The sequence below is a fragment of the Neolamprologus multifasciatus genome, chromosome 12 (genome assembly GCF_963576455.1).
Source record: "Neolamprologus multifasciatus chromosome 12, fNeoMul1.2, whole genome shotgun sequence".
Lineage (NCBI taxonomy): Eukaryota > Metazoa > Chordata > Actinopteri > Cichliformes > Cichlidae > Neolamprologus > Neolamprologus multifasciatus.
The window spans coordinates 11043352-11066199 of record NC_140450.1 but is presented as its reverse complement, the minus strand read 5'-3'; the positions used below and the strand labels follow the sequence as shown (position 1 = coordinate 11066199).

Here is a 22848-nt window from a genome sequence, read left to right as displayed (position 1 = left end):
CAAGGGGTTGGATCCTCTCGGAATCATTCGCCGTTTCCCAAGTAAAACCTTTTATGTTTTGTGCTTACATTGTGCCGGTCACATTCCGTGGAAGTCGGCGTTATGGCGGCGTGCCAAAGGCCACTTCTGACACTGTGTGGTTGCCGCGGAAACTGCATACTCAGCGCGAGAGGTTACGTAATCAAGGTGCTCTTAGGTGCTCCACGTAAACACAGGCAGAAGATTCCCAGCAAATGTATGTGTGTGAAAACTGTTTAAAATCTGCTAGAACTCTTCTACACCAGCCTACGTTCACTGGAAATGTACATAAGAAATCATTTATCAGACTACAGTTTGTGTTATGCGGTGTTGGATCGTTTGTCCAGCTATGTTTGTAATTTAAGAAATGTAGAAATTACTAATTATTGTTTGAAAATTAAATTAAAACTTTGTTCATAATTTAAATAAACTTACAAGATTCTGCCACACTTTACTTTGTAATTGTTTATTCAGTTGGGCTATTAAATAAAGAAAACTAGAGTCGAAACACGTCCATTTTCATTGTGAAGTCCATGATAAGACAACATCTTCCAAGAACGTGTCGCGTTTTACAGTTGATTTCCATTCATAATGGAGAAAATAATACATTTTTAACAGTTTGCCTGCGGTGGCATGTTGACATCCATCCATTTAGAAATGATCCAACTCTAAGGAGGGACTCGGTGTACAGAAGGACTAAATTTTACTTGTTATTAACAGAGGAGGAGCTAGAAATTGTTTTTTTCACTCTATAAACATGATGAAGACTTTCAATCAAGAGCCAACAAGAAGAAGAAAAAAACACGTCTAAAACATAAAATGTCACAGTTCATACATTTATACCAGTAAGCCCTGAAAAATGATATATAATTAGAGGAGCATTCAAAGTAACGGCTTACATATTGACAGCAAACAACAATTCAAATAAAACTGGTTTTATGTGCATCCTTTCTGGCCTCAGGCGTGAGCCCTATCGCGAAAAGCATATTTGAATGGCACTGTATAATTTCTTAATGAGCTGACTCGTGAAACACAACCGGCCTCTCACCTTTTCCCACGGCAGGGTCTCCACACTTTGGCGAGCAGCGTTGCCCTGAGCGCAGAGCACCCTCTAATGTACAGAATGGGGGTCAGGGCAGCATTAACTCGGGGCAAAATGCGAATAGGGTCAGTGCCCTCATTTTTAAAGGTATAACAGGTCGTGCCAATGAAATTACAAATGATAATATGACAAAATATAGGAAGCCAAGTCCCCAAGAAGAACACCACAACCACCAGTATGAGATACACCGACGAACGCTTGCTGTCTCTCTCCTCGGAGGGCTGCTCCCTCTCCAGCTGAAACCTGGCAATGATGAACAATCGGATATTGAGCACTATCATTATGATAACTAGGAATATGTTCGCGACAAAAGTGCCAAAGCCTGTGACCTGTTTGGCAACACCGACAGTGACCAGGTTCTTCACAGCGACGATTAAGAAAGCGTAGGCCCAGTAGGTAACGATGACCATCACGGTCATGTTTCGGGTCATGCGCTGGGAGTATTTAAAGGGGGACGAGATGGCGTGGTATCTGTCCGCCTGCGCGGCCAGGATAGCCATGAAAGACAGTCCTAGAAATGTGGGAACAATGTAAAAGGTTTTCGTGGGGGAGTCAAAGGCATCCCTCACATCGAGAACACCAACATAATAATAAGACACTCCCGTACAAATGTCACTGAGGCAAGTGCTCAGCATGTACATGAAGCGGTTCTCGCTGCGCAAAGCTGTGTTCAGCAGGATGGAGAGAAACACAGACACGTTGAGGAAAATGATGGTTGCCGCCAGGAAAACGCTGAAAAGGAACATCAACACGTTGCCAAAGTTCGTGAGGGGCAGCACAAGAGTCAAAGGGCGGCTGGTGTTTCTCATCAGGGCGGAGAAGACGTGGGTGCAAAAATAATAATAATAATCAGGCTTTCATCGCATGACAAATGCTGGCAGTTTTGCAGCTGTGCCCGAACAGCACAGTGGGGTTACTTCAAGCTCGATTTATGTAGCAAGCACAGTCAGTCTAAGAGGAAGACGTCAACCTGAGTGACTTCAACTCCCAAGGAGAGCAAGCCCACAAGGTTCAACAAGGTTAACACTAATGGGCCTAACAATAGTGTTAACTTCTACAGATAGATAGATAGATAGATATTAAAGGTTATGTAAAAGAGAAATAAATAATCACATTTAGCAAACCACCCTTTTACAGAACCGTTCATGAACAGCTGACCCTATTTTATAGATATATAAATACATATTCTATAAATACATACATACATATATATATATATATATATATATATATATATATATATATATATATATATATATATATATATATATATATATATATATATATATATACAGCACAGCTGATGTAAGGCCTTTTTGTATTTCCTGAGTGCAACTTTAAGATCAGAGAGGTTTTTAAAAAAAACTAGTAGTACGTCCAGTAAATGTTTAGTGATATAATTCTTCTTTTTACGTCGTCTTTCTTTACTGGAACTTCAGCTGTAGTTGTAAATTTGTCTGTAAATCTACGTCTGTTTCTTTAGGTTTATATTCCAGGGCACAGAACAGAAATTAGAAAGCAACAGAGTGAACTCTTCCAATGTTAAATCTTCTGCTTTGCAACCACGGGTCAACCGGGGAAAAAAATGACATATATTTTTTAAAATTGTTAGTTTTAATAAAAATAATCTCTCTTGCTCTTATCTCAGCTACAACTCTCTAACGAAAGGCCCTAAAAGCACATTCCTGCTTACTTATCAGTACATCTGAAACAAACACACTGATAAGAACCCAAACTGATGTTTTAAAGATTACCTTACCAGCTGATGGTGTCAAAGAAAACTGTTGTGGTTCGAAGGTTAATACAGCAACATGTTTATTGCTCCCCCTTGTGGCTAAAAGTCCGATATTACAGGCTGGTGTTTCTTGGTCGGATGATGCAGCCGCAGACGACAGACGTCATAGGCCTATGCCTACATAAAGACTAAAAGTTAGCAAATAATTAAAAATAAAAACAAATAAAAACAAATAAAAACAGATTTTATGTAGGGAGACCGGGGATAGTTGTAACGTGGGTCAGTTGTAGCACTTCCAATTTCTGCAATCAGGGCTAAGTTTCAGATGATGTGATTCATCCTGTACATGCCCAATTCAGTTCTTCTATCACATGTGAAAAAATAGCACATTTTGGCAAACAAAGACAATTTAAGAAGAAAGAAAGTAATTTGTATGCCAAAAAGTAGGGTGTTTTTTTTAAAACTTTATTTCCATTTCTAATAGCATTATCTGCTTTGCAGTTAAACTCGTCAAACTTAAATTATGTTATTTGCATGTCTAAGGGGATATATTCTGTGTAGGTCTTTAGTGCTAATGTTTTAGCCGTTGGCTGTAATGTTTGCTAGTTCATAGCTATAGGAGTCTGGGTCTGTTGTAACAGCAACAGTCTGGGTTAGTTGTAACAATAATACAAATGTAATAACTTACCACACTATTACTTTAACTTAATAAACAAGTTGGGGCAATGACATCAGCAGAGAGAGGTTCACTGGTCATTTTGTATATGCGTTTAATGCCATTGGCAACACAATTCCTCCAATGTTTGTGTTCTGACGCATACGTTATGCAGACCACTTTTTCAGAGATGGGACAGTAGGAAGTATTGGTAGTGGAAATAAATCAAGCTGGGTGCAAGAAATAGACTTCCTGATTTTTCTGAAGCACTTTTCAAACCACACCAAGGTCAGCCATGAAAAAAAGAGTAATTGGACATCATGGACATCGCAGTGGAATTGCGATGCTGGTGCACAACTACATTTTTTCAGCTTCACTGTTATGTTCAAAAGTTGGTGCAAGAGTTGTAGGTTACAATGCCCACTGAGCCAATGAGGCCAAACTCAAGAAAGACCAACCAAAACTTATGAGATATTCAGTTTTTGAAAATTCCATAATTAGTCTTTTTTGGGGGGTTGGAATAGCAAACACACATAGCTACGTAAATAGTTCTAAGTGCATGATTGTGTTGAATAAAAAAGATTACATGTTAAAATTTTGTCAGCATCCTTATTTCATTGTGTTACATTTCACCCCAGGATATGTTACAACTAACCCAGACTATGGGGTTAACATTTCACTCTTTGTGTTTGAGACCATACCATGCAATGGGTAATTGTGCTGCAGAGAAAATAGCTGTACTATTTAATAGCAGAGACATGTAAATACTTTGCATTACATTTTGAATCCACTACCTTAAAAGAGCTCCAAGCTACAGACAGAAATATTAAAAATGTTACAACTATCCCCGGTCTCCCCTAAACTCCAACTTTTAAAAGTCTGGATTAAAAGCAATTACAAAGTTTCTTCCAGTTTTTGCGTCCATGTTGTACTCTATAAACTAGGAGTATTGTTTTCTCGCTAGTCAAAACGTCTGGCTTAATTGCAGTGAAAAGCACGTAACAAATCTCCAGGGGCGCCCAACAGATGACCGTTGGAGGCCCCTGTAGTGCGGCAGCATGGAGTAGGCAAATATAAGAATAACATACAGTATTTCTGACAGATTGAACAAAATTTACCAGGCCACATTTGAACACCAGGTAGTGCTTTTTCTATTGTCGAAGCCACAGACTACAAACTATAAGTCCCTGCTAGTGTGTTATTAAAACGGCGATAACTGCGGGAGCTATCCAGGGTACTCAGGATTTCATTATCATTATAAGCACCGGAGCTTTACATGATTCTTTCGGGAGCTGAGTTTATTGAACACTGGCAGCATGTGGGGGGTGGAAGTCGTGGGCAAGAGAAGTGTGCCCGTTCTTTAACAACTGCATATAATTAGATATCAGAGAGAAGGATGTATATTTTTTGTCGCATAAACTCTTCCTAACCTGAGACTGAATCTGTGAGACTTCATTTATTACTTTAAGCCCACACTACTGTGGCGACTCATTCTCCATCTATAACTTATCTTGTGAGAGTGGAGGCATTATCAGGATATGCATCTATGTAACTGTACTGTACTTAAGTCTACTTTTTATAGTGCTTGAAGATGTTGGCAGGTGGAAATGGGCTCAGTTTGAACTGCGGGGAACCACCACTTTGCGGGGGTTTCCGTTTGCATGCCAAAAAAGTGATGTCTAATGTTTCCTTTTGCTGGTACACAAGCAGTAGTAAACAAGATTGACGAAGGTGTGCAAGATATGACTTGTTTTTAAGTATCTTTATGACATCGTTGTACCCACTCAGTGTTCTACATTATAATCAGATTAGCCACTTAAAAGATTTTTGCAGAACAGACTGTGTTACGTCCCCACGATGAAGGTCTAGGGGTGTGTGTGGGGACTGGTAACAAATGGGTTCAGAACAGAATGAAAGGAGAACAGACAGAGGTGTTTAGTAAATAAAATAGTTTTTATTATAGTTAAACTTAATGTAAAGAGCCAGCAATGCCGTTTTACCAATAACACTAGAAAAAGAAAAATGTTGCAACAACAAAGAACATAACCAAACAAAAAACTCCACACCACGAGGAGGCACTTCCAGGGGCCCACAAGCTCACCCTGTCACTAGCAGCAGCTAGCTTTACTGCTGCCGAGGCCCACAAGCCCACACTACTCATATGTAGCAGCTACACTGCACACTTCTTCCACAACTCCACACCACAGGCAGGACAATCACACACCTAGAACACAAAGCGGAGACGCCAGAGAAAACCACCCTCCTACATCCAGTTCATCCCCAGCTTATATGACCTCAGAGAGGCAATTGCTGACTGGGCCCAGGTGGTAAATGAGGCCAATGAGCAGCAGCTGTGTCCTGGGGAGAAGAGCAAGAGAGGAAGAGGAGGAGAGAAAACACCACAACCACACAAGAGCAGTTTCAGGAGGCCCAGCTAGGGCCGTAACAGACTGTGTTGTGTTTGTTGCTGTTTCTGCTGCCCTCTGAGACTGATCTTGAAAAATACATTTTTAATGTAAATGAGACTTGCTCAAAAGTGCAGCTTCTATACCTTATGACAGGAATGTTCTTTCTGCTTCAAGAGGACTTTATATCATAAGTGTTTGACCAATTATATGCCAACAAGAAATTTACAACAGCTTAAATACAGGAAGCCACTTTTTGGCATACCGGATACTTTAGGTTTAAACACAATGAGTACCAACTAAAAAAAGTGCTGCAGAATGCTAAAAAGTTCAGGCAAAGTTAATATAAATGATAATAAAGACAATTTTTTCAGAAATATTATGAACAAACATAGCTGAGTATTGTAAAATGTTAAGTTGGCCTTTTGAACAAAGGAGATAAAATATTTTATTTATGGATCACCGACATGAAAGGTTATGGCAGCAAGCCCCAAACAGCAAAAGCTACAAACTTGACCAAAAGCTAAGGATCCATTTCTATTTTTTTTAACACAGAATATAAAATGATTCTTGTGACTAGGCCTATCTTATTGATTCCACAAAGTAAGTAAGTTCTAAACGTCACTTAACCCATGTCAGAGCCACCAAGCCTCCAGAGATCAGAAAGTTTGAGCAGCAGTTTGTTGGACCTATAAATATGAGTGCTCGACTTCTTGTGGAGCTCCAGGATGCTCTATAACGCCAGCGTCATCCTGTCGGTGGATTTCAACAGTCCGGAAGACTTCCTCATCTTCACCTTCCACATTGTTTTCGCCACGTGTGCCGTGCTTGTAGCCGGCTCGGTGATCATCGGGATCACCTCCACTCGATCTCTTCGAGCCCAGAACCGCTTCGTGTTCATGCTGAACACCAGCATCAGCGACACTCTGACCGGCTTCTCCGTCTACTATCTGGGGCTCTTTGACGTCCAAGAGGGCTATCCCTCGAGGAATGGGACATTCTACATTTTGCCATCATTTTTAGGTGTCAATGTGTTAACCTTCCTCTTTGCTCAGATTGACCGCTACTTTGCCGTTTGCCATCCGTTCTTTTACAGTCGCTTCATAACGAGATCTGTTGTCATTATAATCTGTGCTTTCTGCTGGATTTACACATACTTTATTCTCACTGTGCAGAACTTGGTGCCCATCTCAAAGGCGGCTCAAATAAACGCGTTTGGTGTGATGACTCTACAGGTTATAGTGCTCGTTAAAGTGCTCATGACAATTAAACTGTACATCATAGCCAGGAGTCACGTTGTGAGAGAGGCGCCTAGTGCCGAGAGAGACAACAAGAAGGAATCACTGCACATCATTGTGTTTGTGGTTATCTGCTTCTTGGCGCTGTGGTGTCCCTCGTTTGTCAATATCATTGTGAGGCAGTTGACGAGAGAAGGTCTCAGGTTTAGGAATGAAGCCACTAACGTGTTCGCCACGATGGCACGCTTAAACGCGCTGGTAACCCCTGCGGTGTACATCTGGGGCAGCCCTGCGCTTCGGAGGGCCGTGTGGAGAACGGTGTGGTGGATGGTCTGTCCCAGGCGCAGTGCAAGGTAAGACGTGGTCCAAGTAGCAAGTGTTACGTAGAATTACCGTTTTATGTCAAACAATATGCTGCTTGTGAATAAAAAGACATTTTATCCCTTATCTCCCCTTCTTCGCACCGGCACCCTACCTCTCTCCCGCTTTCTCTCTCTTTCTCTCTTCCCCCTCCCCCCCTCTCTCTTCTCTCTTGCAGGATTGACTCTAACTCTGATGGGATGACAAGCAAAATAAGGCAGCCAACATCAGCATCATCATAAGTTATAATAAGGATAAAATACTAAGAGCCCATCTGATGGGCCACATGTTGCGGTCACTTTTGAGTTTATGCGTTTTCTCAGTCTCAGTGTTTTGATTTTTCAGACAAAACATAACGAAGCTGGGCTCCTGTTCTCTTGTTCTGATTCAACTATGTCATAAAAATGAAACTGCTGTGATTCAACTATCCTAAACTAGACAGACTGCCACAGAGCAGTCTATCACGTTTAGGATAAAGCGTTTAATTTCTATATTTAAAATCTTTGTATTATTTGTTTGTTTTTACTTATTACTCGCAGTACGCACATTTATTTTTTATTGACCGGCATTTGGGATCAGACTGCAAAGGTCTTTGGTCAGTTGTAGGCTACACATCGAATAAACCTGAATCCACAGCCAAAAAGATGGACTCCACTAAAACCTCTGTAGCAAACAAATAACTTTCACAATCTAATCGTTTAAACTCCAGGCTATAACAGCAGAAAATGTACATCAGGATCCGAATAATCTTTAGGTTTAGTTCATTGATATTCGGATAGAATTCAGCATTTCCGACTGGATCCAGCTTCCTGTTCACTGGTGCAGCACATTCAGCACCACGTTCAGCGTCTTGGCGCTGACACCCGTAGGTTCAGCACCAAGGATAGCCCCATAGCCTAGTTTTGTTTTTAAGTCATTGCAGTGACTTAAAAACAGTGATGCTAAACTTTAACTATATTTAGACACAATAAATGAATATTACAAACGCATATTTCGTGGTCAGTTGACCACGAAAGGAAAGGGAAGTCTTTATCACACATGACAATAAGTTTCATCGGACACGTTTTCGAGGTTGTTTTTTATCAACACATGACAACTTATATGTGTCAACGCTGGCGGACTGAGAGAAATTGAGTGAAAAAGAAGAAAACTACACGTTTACTAAAAGGAAAATCAAAGTGAATTATTTTATTATATTGTTTTAAAAATGATAAATATAATGTTCGCATTAAACAGCTCAAAAACTGAATTTTAAGTTGTGCACTTTAAATGTGCACTCAATATGAAAAGTAGCTGCAGTTTGTACAGTTTGGATACACGTTTTGTATTTGAAATAAATTATTTAAAGGCAGATATTTTAAGTATCTGTGTCCTGATATTTTCACTTTAATATCATAACATTTACTCCTTGATAATCCTTAAATGCTTGTTAATATCGAAGTGGCACAACGTTCGTGGTGAATATGTTTTTCATTATAGTGTAAATGAAAAAACTGTGATATAGATACAGTTATGGAAGCAACTGGGTTGACTCAGCTCACCTAAACATACAATAAAGCTTTCTTTACATACAGTAGCAGTAATCTTCTCAGGAATAAATAGCAACGGTAAGTTTGTCAGTAAAACTGATACAGTTTATTATGTGATAGCGGACATTTTGGAGTCTTTTTCGTTTGTTTATTGATGTTCTTTAAAGAGTATTGAAGGGACACTTGTCCCATCTGTCAGGCTTTCTGAATAATACGATAATAATAATAAGAATTCATTTCATTGACATTTTGTCTTTTTGAATTTCTGCTTTCCAAGATTTCACTGTGTAGGAGACCTCAGAAAAAGTGTATAGCACCAAATAGCTGTGGATAATTCAAATTTACCAAGCCCCTCTCATTCATATATAGTATGCATTTACCAAGTAATTTACTTTACAAGGTATAAACTGACTTTACTGACTTGATTCTTGATTCTTGACTGTTAGTCTGTAGATGTCCACAAGAGCATGTATTGCTGGATTTTTCTATATTTTACTGATTATTTCTGTAACACAAAATGTTAAAAAATTTAAACACTTTGCAAGCCAATATTTATGACTTCTTAAAAGCCAAACGAGTGGCCTGGATGTCCAATATAAATAAATGATTCACATATTTCTCTGTCCCGTGCTTGCGTTAGAATGTGTTTTGAACACATTTTGGCGACCTTATAGTTCCCTTTTTCTGATCACTTCTCTTGTGTGACAACTACTGCTGACAAAGGACTGACTGTATGCGTTTTTAGAAAGTCTCTTAAATCCATGCTTCTGTCAACTGTTTTGTCAAAAAAACAAATATCAAAATGCAGTTTATAAAGGGACGTTTGTTGGGTGTAATTGAGAAAACTGAACAAGATAGAGCAATACGATGTTTGTCGTGTCAGTTAAAATAAACAAATATGATTTAACAGGATTGAAACGTGAGATTAAGCCATGCCTCCTGAGAGATACAGTTTGGCTTTAGCGCAGTGTCTTATTGAGCAGCTCTATAAAAACGTTGTTGTCGGTATGCGTCTCTGACACAATGCTGCTCATCAACATCACTGATTCTCTGACTGCAGGAGTGCCTCTGTCGGTCGACTTCAGTCATCCTGTGGATTATCTCATTTTCATTTTTCAGATTTTATTTGCCACAACTGTTGTTTTCGTAGCAGGGCCTATAGTCGTTACCATTTTTGTCACCAAAGAGCTCCGCCGACAGAACAGGTTTATTTTCATGCTGAACACCAGCATCTGTGACACGCTCATCGGGTTTTCAGTGTACTATGTCGGTTTGTTTGATGTTCAAGAGGGATATCCATCCAGAAATGGAACTTATAACATGTTAAACTATCTCCTTGGGGTAAATTTATTAACATTTTTATTCGCGCAATTTGACCGCTACATTGCCGTTTGTCATCCTTTCACGTACTCTCGCTTCATTACGAGGGGCGTGGTGATTTCTGCAAACATCTGTTGCTGGTTTTATGTCTATTCTCAGGCGGTTATTTCGATTTTCTTGCCCTATTCCAAAGCAACACAACTGTACGTGTTTGGTATCGTAACCTTTCAAATCATAGTGTTCACCAAAGTGGTCATGACTATTAAACTGTATGTTGTTGCCAGGTACCAGCTGGAAAGAGACCCCCCTAGTGCAGAGAAAGAAAGCACCAAGGAATCATTAAGAATAATCATTTTTGTTGTCATAACCTTCTTATTGTTGTGGTGTCCCTCCTTCGTTAACATCGTCCTCAGACTGGTTGTAGGGAGAGGGCTGATATTTAGGAATGATGCTACCAATCTTTTCGCCATCATGGCTCGATTTAATGCCGTGTGCACGCCGGCCGTCTACCTGTGGGGGAGTCCCACTTTAAGGAAAGCCACGCTGAGGACGGTGTGGGGGAGACTGTGCCCAAAATGCAACAGCAGAAAAATCTTGTTTCAATGAAACAAGTAAAAATACACCTCATCTCATTCACAATGCTTGAGCCAGCCTATTGAATAAAAACAAAATGTTTAAATAAATCGCCACTATTTATTTATTTTTTTTAAATTTTCATTAAGGTTAAAGAATCTATTTTTATGAAGGTCAACTTTTTTACTGTAGCGTTTCTTATTTTGCTCAGGTGACACAGTTGACTGAGATGTGGATATTCACATTTTCTTCGTTTATGATCAACTTTCTGTGTTTTCTAACATGTTTCTGTATTTAATACCTTCTCATTATAAACAGTCTTAGAAATTTTGAAATGTATAAACTCTGATTATTTTTATCTTCTCATTGGAAGCACGGGGACTCCATACCAGTCGTCTGAAATAAATAATTACACTAATGTGAGCTTTTTTTCTGCAGCAGGATTTGTCTCGTTTGTTTCGAATCCTTAGTTTGGTTTGTTTGGTCAACTCTTGGGCTCCGAGTACTGCATGAATGAATAATGAAAGGCAATACTGTGATGACTGTCGCCATTTCTTCCTTTCTCTTTCTTTCAGCATTAGATCTGAACTGAAATAAACATGTGAGTCTTTTATGCTAGAAACGACATAATATGCGGAGCGAGTAGATTAAATTGTTCATATCATGTTCAAGTGAAGTAAGTCAATAATATAGCAATGTTAAATCCCGCGACAGCGCACAGGATTTCAGTCTGGCGCGCTTTGGATCGTGGTTTGAGGAAGGCATCCACCTCAGTCAAGTCGAGCAGCCGCCTCTACTTTTTTTGGTATACCGAAAAAAGTCAATTGAGTGGTTGTTACATTAAAAACGTCTATCTTGTAATTTGAACACAAAAATTTCATGTTTCTATCTTGAACGTAATTAAATCATGTATCTGTACGAAATCAACAACTTAATTTATTATTGTTGAGATGACATGATACAATAGTGGTTAGTTGCTGGACTCAAGAAATTAACAAGATCACACGAGATTTCAAACTGCAGGAAAATCACTGGAGTTATAAGAGGCAGACAACTAGACACACACCACGTGTATGCTATTGCTTTTTATTGTGGTTCAACCTGTCAAGGACAAAAACGTACAGAAAATTCTGCATTAAGCCTGGATTGGTGGCATGGCGGTTTGTGCTGTCGCCTCCCAGTAAGCAGGTCATGGGTTCACATCTACAACCTGGCTAATTTGCAGTGGTTTCTCTCTGGGTATTCTGATGTCCTCCCACAGTTAAAAGTCAGTTAGCTTAGGTTAATTGGTGATTCCAAATTCCCGGTGAATGTGGGTGCAAATGGTTGTTTGTCTCTATGTCATACACTGGTGAGCTGTCCAGGGTGTACCCTACCTTGTAACCCTATCACTTCATGGTTATACCCCAGTAACCCTGCAACCAGGATAGGAGGACGGTAGTTGTTGTAGAGCCACTCAATTTTTATGGTAACCAGACTCTAGACTTTGTTGAACATTATGTAATATGAAGACAACATGTATTATTTAAGTGACCAAGTAGTACTGGGGTAAAAGCTATTGAATAGTGTTGAAATAAAATGACAAAATTGTGAAGGATTAAAATATTCCAAGAGCTCAACTTTCTTCATCTAAACATGTTTCAATCACGTTTTATCAGCACAAAATGCACAGGTTTATTGAATATGAATAAGATATTTCTGCCAAAGCAAAATATTTGTGTGCAACCAATGTCCACTATTGAATCAACTAAATCCAACATGGCCTTTTTTTCAGTGTAGTTATATGACGATTCCATTATCCAAATAAACATTCAACAATCTAAAATCAACAAGACACTGCTGTGCTGTGTTAATATTTTTTACTCAGAAAAAGAAGTCCAATGTCCAAAGCTTGAAGGTTGCGTTGCACGGTTCATCTATCCAGTTTGGCTAAACAAAAGATCAATTTTTGATGTTTCTTGGTGCTTCTCCTGCTCTGGTAAAAAAAACATAGGCCCACCCCAATGCATGCTGGTCCTATACCAGTCCCTTTACTTATAGAAAATGGCCCAACAGTTTTTCCTGACTTAACAAGATAAACAACAAAACAAAACAAAAACTGAAGCACGTATTAAACTACAAAAAATCTCTATATAACCCCAAAATATAAGTAAACCAACAACAAACTTTAACAAATTTGAAAACAGCAAAAATAAAGAATAAATAGCTCCAACACTAGTAATAAAGTTTACATTAAATTCTGGGCTGACAAAGAAGGTGCAGGGTTTCAAAATGAAAAACATAAAACCTTTTGTTTTTAAAAACTTCCCTTCACTTGATCCCAGCGAAACAAATACACAAGCATATTAAATGCAAAAGAAAAAGAAAAAGATGTAAAAAGAAAAAAAGAGAAAAAAAGAGAAAAACGACAAAGCGAAAAATCTGAAATGAGCAATGCTTTCTGACTTTGCTGCAGCTGATGCTATAAGTGCATATCCCGTCAGTGCTAGTGGCAGCTGGCCCACAGTATAAGTCACACACGAAAGGACGAAGTAGCCGCCATGATGTCACCGGTAGTGAAGTCCTATTTTTATAACATAACTGTAAAATCAGACTGCAGGCCAGTTCATTAACAACTTGAGACTGACAAGTCATACGCCCTGATTAATCCTGACTCAAGTTTACGAAATTAACTTCATGTCGTCATTATAACCCGAGTTTAAGTATTTTCGAAATAAAAGCATGAGGCAAGATGTTCTCTTTAACTTCTGGATAAAGTTTATTTGCAATCTGGAGATCTGCCCTTGGTGGCGATTTAGAGGAATACATGTTTCAATACTTAGATGAATTAAACAAGAAACGGAGTGAATCTAGAGGCCACAGAGAGAGAACTTCTACTCTTATTCCAGCGTGCAGTGTAATATTTTTAATAAATACACATATAATTTTGAAGTAGATTGCAATAGGTCAAGGCCACAGTCAATATAAAACAGCAGTTAAAGGTTAAGTCATGGTATTGCATTTACATTTATATGCAAAAGTCTGACTACAAAAACGGAAGGATGTCCAGGCATGCAAAAAGCTGTGGGTTATTGTTACCAGAGTTTTATACTGAAACCAGCGTGAGACCTTACCTCACCCTCTCATGCTATCTATTACGGGAGATGTGAGTGGGGGTTGGGGTGCCTGAGAAAAGATCTCAAGACTGCATTTTAAGTGGGTCACTTTAGATTAAATCTATAGCCTGTGGTGTGCTGGTGTGTAAAAGCACAATATCAAAGAGCCAGTCAGGGCCAACGTAGGCTGCTTTGACTTTTATAGCGTAGAGTTTCAGACGAATTTGCATCTACACATACCCACAGTGTAGATTTAAGGAGATAATTTAAAGGTCTCTTATATGGGATTTATACTATGCTCAACAACCATGACAGCGGCTTAATGCTTCCCCCTCTTAAACAGATGATGGAGGTCACAAAATGCTCACTGATAAAATTCTGTTACGTTATACGGACTATGAATGCAGGGACTTGTCCACTATAGCTGGACACACATTCCAAAATGAATGCCCATCACTGCACTTAAGCTCATTAAGGAAACCTGCATACATTATCAATTACTTTATCTGCTTGTTTTTTGTTTTGTTTTTTACAACAGTTCCATTATAGGTTGAGGACCAAAACTCGCCAAATCGCTATAAAACCATTATATTCTTCTGATAAATAATTATTATAATTATCTGATAAATGGTTTAGCTATAATATTTGAGGGTTTCCGCATGAGGCAGTTTATAGGGGCCAAAAAAACAAACAAAACACACGAGTAGAGTTCCTTTGTCATCTCATGAGATTAATCCTGTGACTTCATTGCGCACATAAGAGTGTTCTCAAAAGCCACTTGCGCATAAACAATGCGCCTCTCTAACATGACAGAATCTTTGGGCAGGGCTGTGCCTCTGTCGGTGGACTTCAGTAAACCCGAAGATTATTTCATCTTCATTTTCCAGATTTTATTTGCCACAACTACTGTTATGACAGCTGGAACAGTAGTCATCGGCATCTTGTCCACCAGAGCTCTGCGCATTCAAAACAGATTTATTTTTATGTTAAACACTAGTATTGCTGACACGCTCATCGGGTTTTCAGTGTATTATCTCGGTCTGTTCGATGTCGATTTGTCTAGAAACAGAACCTACTCTGTTTTATCTTCCCTTTTAGGCGTTAATGTATTAACGTTTATGTTCGCGCAATTTGACCGCTATTTTGCTGTGTGCCACCCATTTATCTACAGCCGCTTCGTAACGAGACAATGTGTGATATGCATTAATGTTTACAGCTGGGTTTACACTTATGGCCACTTGATCATCAGGAATATACTACCCCTTTATCAAGCTATACAAATGTATTTATTCACCATTCTCGTGTTTCAAATCATAGTGCTTGTCAAAGTGGCCATGACATTGAAATTGTATCTCATTGCCAGGTACCAGCTTGAAAGAGATCCTCCCAGCGCCGAGAAAGAAAGCAAGAAGGAATCTTTGAGAATAATCATTTTTGTTGTCATAAGCTTCTTGGCGTTGTGGTCTCCAGCTTTTGTGAATATTACAATTAAATTAATGACAGGAGGAGGTTTGAATTTTAGAAATGAGGGCACCAATTTGTTCGCCATCATGGCTCGTTTCAATGCCTTGTTCACACCATCTGTGTACATCTGGGGGAGTCCGGCTCTGAGAGAAGCCGCGATAAAGACTGTGTGGGGGAAAGTGTGCCCTAAATGCAGCAGGAGGTAACTGACACAATGCCAGCTCTGTTGTTTTTTAATCCAGATGATGCAGTCAATACTCATTTCAATTCTCTTTCTTTCAGAGTCGCCTCTTTTCCTGTGAAGTCGTGTGTCAACAGGTGTAGTCCTGCCGGGACCCACTGATGCGACTTTCTGTCACTTCTGTTTTTTTCTCCCCAAATAGAGGAAATAAAATATGCACATTTAGCTTAATCGCTTGAATTTCATTTGACACTTTAATAGCATTTAATGCAATAACATTAATAATGACAAACTTTTTTCTACAGTTGTTATCATAATATTAAGGGTCTGATTTAGCAAAGGTTTGCGCCAGCCCCAAACCCTCTTTTGGCATCAAGTAAGTTCCTGTTGGGGGTTAAGAAGAGGAATGGGGTCAGTTTTGCGACTGAAAGCTTTGGGGCAAAATTAGACTGATGATACGATTTTTTTTGGAGCAAAAAGTTCTTTGTGTGCTCTACTAACAGTACATTTCAATAATTTCTGTACGTCTTTCTCTCTAAAAACGATGTAACAGTTAAGATAAATAAGAAGATGGAGAAGAAAAATCAATATGGTTTTCTGCAGGGGGTGAACTCGTCTGGTAGAGACTGACTGTGAGGTCCCGAGGGCCTCAGCCCTGGTGGAGCTCTGGATTTATCCAGAGGAGAGCTGCATTATTAAACTACTCCACCGAATTAACCCAGAATTTGTATGTAACAGCTGACTTGTCTGTGTAAACAAAAACAAAACGTCTGACTTTGAGTGCTCTCTAAGATAGGGAAGACACAGTTTCTGTGCCATATGCGTAAACGTGCACATTGCTCTTGTGCTTTCTGTAGACTAGACACTTATTAAAGTCGACTTGTGCGAACGGTTATTTTTGCAGTTGACCTCATTAAATACGTATTTAAATTCCAATTTGAGAACCTGCAGCAGAGCCGCAATACAAAACTCACGCACCAAACAAGATACTTTTTTAAGCGAGCCGATTGGTTTGCAGTGTTTCAGATTTTTAGTCCACAATGACCAGACGTGTCGTTATACAGCTCTACAACGCCACAAATCGCTTTTTTTTTTTTTTTTTAGCTAGTCTTTCTTCTTCTCACTATTCTGTAATATACTACACCGAAATCACTGTCAGGTTAGGTTAATTGGTCATTCTAAACTGCCGATAGGTGTGAATGTGAGTATGAATGCTTGTCTGTCTCTCTGTGTTAGCCTTAGAGTCGCCCTGTGATAGCTGGAATAGGCTGTCAGCCCCCCTGGGTTGTACAAAAAAACAAAAACAAAAACGCAAGTGATGCAGTTAGGAATAACCTTAATACACAGAGGGTAACAAATGTCTGTGTTCATCTGCACACTTTGAGGTCAACTAAAACTTCAGCTTTAACTCTGTAAAAACTGTAACATTCTGCAGCGTTTACAGTCTATACAGAGATCAGCGCATAATCGGTAAACGTCTCTGCCTGTCTTTACTCAGCAGTGTGCGCACACGCAGGGACACAATCGCTACCATTTCATATACCATTGATACCATACGTCAAGAAAAATGCAGGTAGGGCCTTAGTTAGTAATTTAGATTAATGTATGGATGTCTCAACATGTAACACTGACTTTCCTAAGTGTCTACAGTTTCAAACACCCTGCAAAAATAGCACTGCTGATATCTATGCATTTCTTCATAAACACAGCCTGATCTGACAAATTTTTTTTTTTTTTAATTATTATTTCCATCATCTATTTATAGTAAAGGTCAGGTGTTACACACCAATTTCTGCTTCATATGGCTGGGATAGTTTATAATAAAGCAGCTCTCCTTCAGATAAATGTGCTCAATCTGAGTCTCAGTCCATCAGGACCTCACAAAGCCCCCAGCAACTTCTAGTAGAGGAGTTTTTGGTAGAATGCTGACTATTATTGTAATGAACCAACTGCATCTTTGTTTCTAAACTAGCACATTGTTAGTACACCAGCCGCAAAACTGACGCCAGCGTATCCCATTTAATAAATATGGGCCGTCAGTGGCTGATGGAGTGGCGCCTGTGCGGATTCTTTGCGGCCTGTAAACTCATCAGGGCAGGCCAAAACAGGCCTTGGGCCAATCATTAGTGTCAGTCTGAGTCATTATGTGTTCATACATCCAGTCCAATTACGCAGACTTTTTTTCCACATGGGTGTCAATTGCACAGCTTACACATCCTTACCATCATCTCTGGTTTGACAAAATACCCTTTCCCCCCTGAGTGCTGAATTTTGGTGGTCCAGGGATTTTTATTTTTGTCACCATGGCCACTGCCACTTTAGTTGTATGTGGTATTCTAATTTCATTAGATACACAACAATGGAGTATTATTTCTTCACAAACCTGGAGTGCTGCTTTGCTCCATTGTCCAGAGCACTGTAACTATTTGCTGAACTAGAGCATCTTTACTTTAAGCTGACCAGGCAAAACTTTTCATCCCAAATTACTGTTGGTATTTATTTTCTGGCAAACAAATAAAGTTTTTACAACCTTAAACATACAACTTTATTTACAAAGACTATTCAAATCAGGACATTCTTAAAAATAAAATACAGGATAATGTAGTGGCAAATATTTTCACTAGGGTGAACTCTGACATGGTGTTTCCAGAGCAGTCAAAGCCCTCTTTAGAGCTTTACAATAGCTGCCTTCCAGTTGACTTTGTGCAGATTAACATGTCTTTGCAATATCATCACAATGTCTATTATTATTTTCAGCAAGGCCATTTGTGGCATCTCATGCTTTTAATTTTCATCAGTCCTGTTTACCAAAACTACGAACAAATGTGTCAGTGAACTAACTAAAATGCACAGACAAAAGGCACTAAAATATCAAACAAGTCAATTTTTCTTTTTTAAATTGAAGTTTCTACTTATCCATAATGAGAAAAATCGTTTTCCATTCACACAAGAGAACCACACTGTTACAAGCTGATGCACATAAACAGGAATGTCATGGCCTGGTTTTCCCCCCCCTGCAGTTTCGACTATTTGATAAAACAGAAGGAAGGTAATTTCTGTTTCTCAACATTTTTTCAGTTTCGTAACCAAAATGACATACAAAGCATTTGATCACATGTTCCTGGAGACTGTTTTCCTGGACACACAAGTTTAGCTAAGCACTGAGAATGAGCATGCAGGTTTCGTTTTTTATTTGATGATTTGTTCCAGGTTCAGTGGCTAAACAAGTTTCTCCCATACTCTACAGGCTCTGAGTGCAATCATTCTATATGTTAGACTTAGTGCAGGTGCACGTGCCAACCATAATCAGAAATGTCCTTGTGAGGCTTCAGATTTAGTTGCAATTTACATGTTGTGCACCAATGACAGAAACTGTTTATTGGATGAATTTGTAAGTGAGTCATTTCTACCAAAGTGTCCAAGGAGGCTGCTTGAATGGAAACGAGGCCAAAGCAGAAACATTGACAGGAATTGAAATGACAGCCCAAGGCAGTGCTTGTCTCTGAAGAGATCTTCTGATCATCATCCTAAAAATACAGAAAGAGGAAATGGTGTCCCTGCTTTTCATAGAATAATTGCTCGAATGCAACAGAATTTATGTGTGTGTGCGTCTGCATCTCTCACCCATCCCGTCCTAACAAGAAAAGAGCAGGTATGCTTGGTTTGGCAGTGCTTCCATCAGTGACCATGTCAAGGTACTGACTGTCGTTGTCCTCTGCGTTATCAGCAATAAGAACTGCTTTTCCTCCTGCTTCCTCTACATTTCGGGCTTTTTGTACAAAGGAGCAACCTCTGAAGTTAAAAAAAAAAAAAAAAAAGCATAACCAGTTTAAGATGTGCTGTCAAAGCTTGTTATAGCACTATGTTATAGCAAAAACGTTCGAAGTGGACAAATCTACAAATTGGCTAACAATTTGCTAAAAAGCAGGATTGCACTGGCCAGCTCAGCAATGCCAAAATGCCTGAAAGAATGCAAAAGAAAACTAAAGTAAATTATCACAGATTATTTTATTGGTTAAGAATAAACCCTTCACAACATCTATCCAAGAATAACACCACTCATTGTCAAGGTCTAATCTAATTAACAGAAACATTCATGAACCAAAATACAGAAAGTGTACAACAAGCTGCTAACCACTGGTTAAGAACAAGGAGGCCAGATTAAACTGGTTGACTGATAAAAATGCCTTGATTTGATTTAAAATCTACTGCACTAATGTAGGGAGGCAAGTAGGGCTGTTCGATATAACGGTATATATCGGATGACGATATAAAAGCGTCTATCGTTTCATTTTATGCTATCGTTTCTTTCGTGGTGTCGCAAACATAAACTGTTTACGGCAATATTTTTTCATCGTTTTGATGGTCACTGTAGTGGCTATATTAATTTCTTAAGGTTCTCTCTTTCTCTTATATTTTATATAACCACACACTATGGACGGACAAGCGCCTGTTTTTATGCGTTGTGGTTAGCAACAACGACGGTAACAGCATCGCTTGTCCGCTTGTTTATGTTCCATATAAACCTTTCACAATAGAGTTCAAGATCCTGTTGAGACTTTTCAAAATAAACTGAATCACGTGAAAGAGCAGATTATTTACAGATGAGAATTAAAAAAGAGCCGCCAGGTGCTAAAAAATAAACCTTAGACTCAAACGTTAGAACAGGCTTTTCCCCGCAGCACGCTGTGTAATAAATACTCACAAAGAAAACGGCGGCCGTTACAACTTATGTCTAAAAATGTATAGTTTCATGCATCGGTTAAAACACTGGACTCCAGCTACATGACGCGCAGCTGGAAACACTTCCCGCAAGTCGAGCTGCCCGAGATTCACAGAATTTACAGAAAATGTTACATTTTTGTAATTTATATCGTTATCGGACGATAGAATTCTTATATCGGGATATGAGATTTTGGTCATATCACAGCCCTAGAGGCAAGATTACAAATAATGTCTTACTGTCCAAAAACATATGGACCTAACCTAAGTAGAAGTGACAACAGTTCTTGAAATACTATCCTCAAGTTAAGCAGTGGCTAAGCTTTCTTTGAAACTCTGCTGACTGTATCATTGTTGGTAATCATGGGTAAATAGCTTTTAGGCACTGTTTTGACCAAAGATTCGACATGATAGAACCAGAATAACAGCTCACTGAAGTTTCACTTGATATCATGGACTCGATTACAAGACTAAGGAGTTATAAAGTCAATGTCCCGTGTTCGCCAAGAACTCCCCAGCTATGTATGAATCACTTTGCGATTGCGCAGTCATGACGTTTAACTGTGTCAGCATATTAAAAATTTAAAAAATTGCTTTCAGTTATGTTCTTTAAGTAAGAAATAGGAGTTCAACAACAGGGCTGGGCTGTCCACTACTCAATGTGAAATTATCAGTCTCAGAAAAGTTACAAAAGGGGTCCCCCCCCCATAGATAACATAAATACATCCCTCACATGAACAGATTAAAACACTGAGAATAATCTTTAATTTATCCTTTATTTGCACCTCTCTGTGGATTTCGCTGCCTGTTATTGTTACTGTTATTCTTGTGTCCTTTAAGTGCTGTACTGCCAGAGGTTGAAAGGGATTTTTGAGTATTTTCTCACAAGTAATTGTTGCATTGGGCTCCACTATATAATGCAAGGTCTTTAAATTATAACATGACACATCCTGAGATACCTGAAGATGTGAAACAGTCCTGGATCTGGTTATATTCCGATAGAACCGGATCAGCTGCTAAGTGTAGACAGCAACATGTGATTTTCACTGATATCACAGTTAATGGTTGTATTATCAGAAACAGACTGTATGTAATTGCCAACTTGACCCCATACACACAGACTGATTCGGGCTAATGGTAACATTTATGGCAGGTTTGAGTGAGACCTTTGGTATACTAGACGACCTCAAATACTTCACAAATAACTGAAGTCATAATTTTATCTTATTGAATAAAACAAATATTGGCAGAGATTAACTTTGAAGACACAATTTGCAGTTGAAAAAGGGGATAAATTAAAATACATGTTATTGAAATACTCACAATAATGAAAAATACATTTTAATTAAAAATATCGTATCATGAGTAAGTGAACTATTGTGATAATAACGCATCGTGGGGCACCTGCTGATTCCCACCTCTTTTGCAACATATGCTCACATTTTAAACCAGTAAGTTTTTAAGCCAATCAGACGTGGTTGAGCAGAAAATGTTCTAAAATCTTGATGATTTGAAAATTAAATAAAATTAGCTGCCTTGTAATTAGGCTATCTCCTTCCCTACACCTTTGCTGCTTGATGTACAAGGTTATATTCTCAGTTCCTAACCCAAGGTTTGTGTTCACATAGTTTACAATTCACAATGGTACAGAGGCATGTATGCGTACCCCCTTTCCACCAGGATCACTTGTCCTTGAAGGATCTCTCTGTCCGTCAACTCTGAGCATCCATCTGCAGGGTCTGCTGGCACGAGAAAAATCTCATCGTAAAATGATGTCTGCGGGTCAAAGGAGAAGGAAAGAGTATGATTAGAGGGAAGGTGAAGTTGTGCACCTGAGACTTTAAAAACATTTGATTATCAAATTATTTAACAGAAGACTGAGGCCTCACGAAAGTGCCTCCAAAGTCTTTAGCAGGTGCAGCACTGAAGAGGTAGCCTATCTCCTCTGGACTGATGACCCGGAAATACAGCAGTTCATTGACCCCAAGAGCTGAAGGAGGTCCGAAAAGAAGCACTTATCATGCGTGACTTGTTTATATCAGAAATATTAATAAACCACAAACACTGCACGGATATGCGAGACAGAAACCATCAATAAATGCCACAATAAGCCCCTTAACTCAAGTCGCTGTTGTGCAAAAAGAAATGCTTAAAAAAAACAACTCTTGCAGCTAATGCGAACAGTTAGCTGTTAATTTCAAACGTTCCCATTTCTGTTTTTAGTCTCACCTGACAGACGACTGAACTGCATAAAGAGACTCCAGAGGTATAAAGCTATCGCTGCTGTTCGACAAACCTTCCCCATGTTCAAGGCATTAGTAAATCTCACTCGCGTTACAGAGATGAGACTGTAGTGTGTCTCTTTGTGTCTTAAGACAGTGCAGCGTCCATTGTCGCTGTGCTTCTGTCAGATCGCCAACCATTTCCGCCGTTCTCTTTCCGCGCATGCGC

At 39.1% G+C, this 22848-nt stretch overlaps 5 protein-coding genes across 5 annotated transcripts; 3 read left to right on the top strand and 2 right to left on the bottom strand.

Annotated features, from left to right (window-relative positions):
• Positions 1-467: 467 nt before the first annotated feature.
• LOC146506497 (uncharacterized) lies at positions 468-2116 on the bottom strand. The gene has a single exon (XM_085180717.1). The coding sequence runs from the start codon at positions 1927-1929 to the stop codon at positions 1063-1065; it is 867 nt and encodes a 288-aa protein (XP_085036843.1). The 5' UTR covers positions 1930-2116; the 3' UTR covers positions 468-1062.
• A 4318-nt stretch (positions 2117-6434) lies between these two features.
• LOC146506496 (uncharacterized) lies at positions 6435-7643 on the top strand. Its single transcript, XM_085179224.1, has one exon. It carries the CDS (start codon positions 6644-6646, stop codon positions 7508-7510), a length of 867 nt encoding a protein of 288 aa, XP_085035350.1. The 5' UTR covers positions 6435-6643; the 3' UTR covers positions 7511-7643.
• Positions 7644-9878: 2235 nt separating this feature from the next.
• LOC146506495 (uncharacterized) lies at positions 9879-10974 on the top strand. The gene has a single exon (XM_085179702.1). It carries the CDS (start codon positions 10066-10068, stop codon positions 10966-10968), a length of 903 nt encoding a protein of 300 aa, XP_085035828.1. The 5' UTR covers positions 9879-10065; the 3' UTR covers positions 10969-10974.
• A 3846-nt stretch (positions 10975-14820) lies between these two features.
• Positions 14821-17404, top strand: LOC146506494 (uncharacterized). Its single transcript, XM_085179703.1, has one exon. It carries the CDS (start codon positions 14822-14824, stop codon positions 15698-15700), a length of 879 nt encoding a protein of 292 aa, XP_085035829.1. The 5' UTR covers position 14821; the 3' UTR covers positions 15701-17404.
• A 791-nt stretch (positions 17405-18195) lies between these two features.
• LOC146506493 (protease-associated domain-containing protein 1-like) lies at positions 18196-22833 on the bottom strand. Its single transcript, XM_085179710.1, has 5 exons — positions 22627-22833; positions 22287-22387; positions 22064-22173; positions 19300-19467; positions 18196-19202 (listed from the first exon to the last, which is right to left on the bottom strand). Exons 1-5 carry the CDS (start codon positions 22700-22702, stop codon positions 19082-19084), a joined length of 576 nt encoding a protein of 191 aa, XP_085035836.1. The 5' UTR covers positions 22703-22833; the 3' UTR covers positions 18196-19081.
• Positions 22834-22848: the final 15 nt, after the last annotated feature.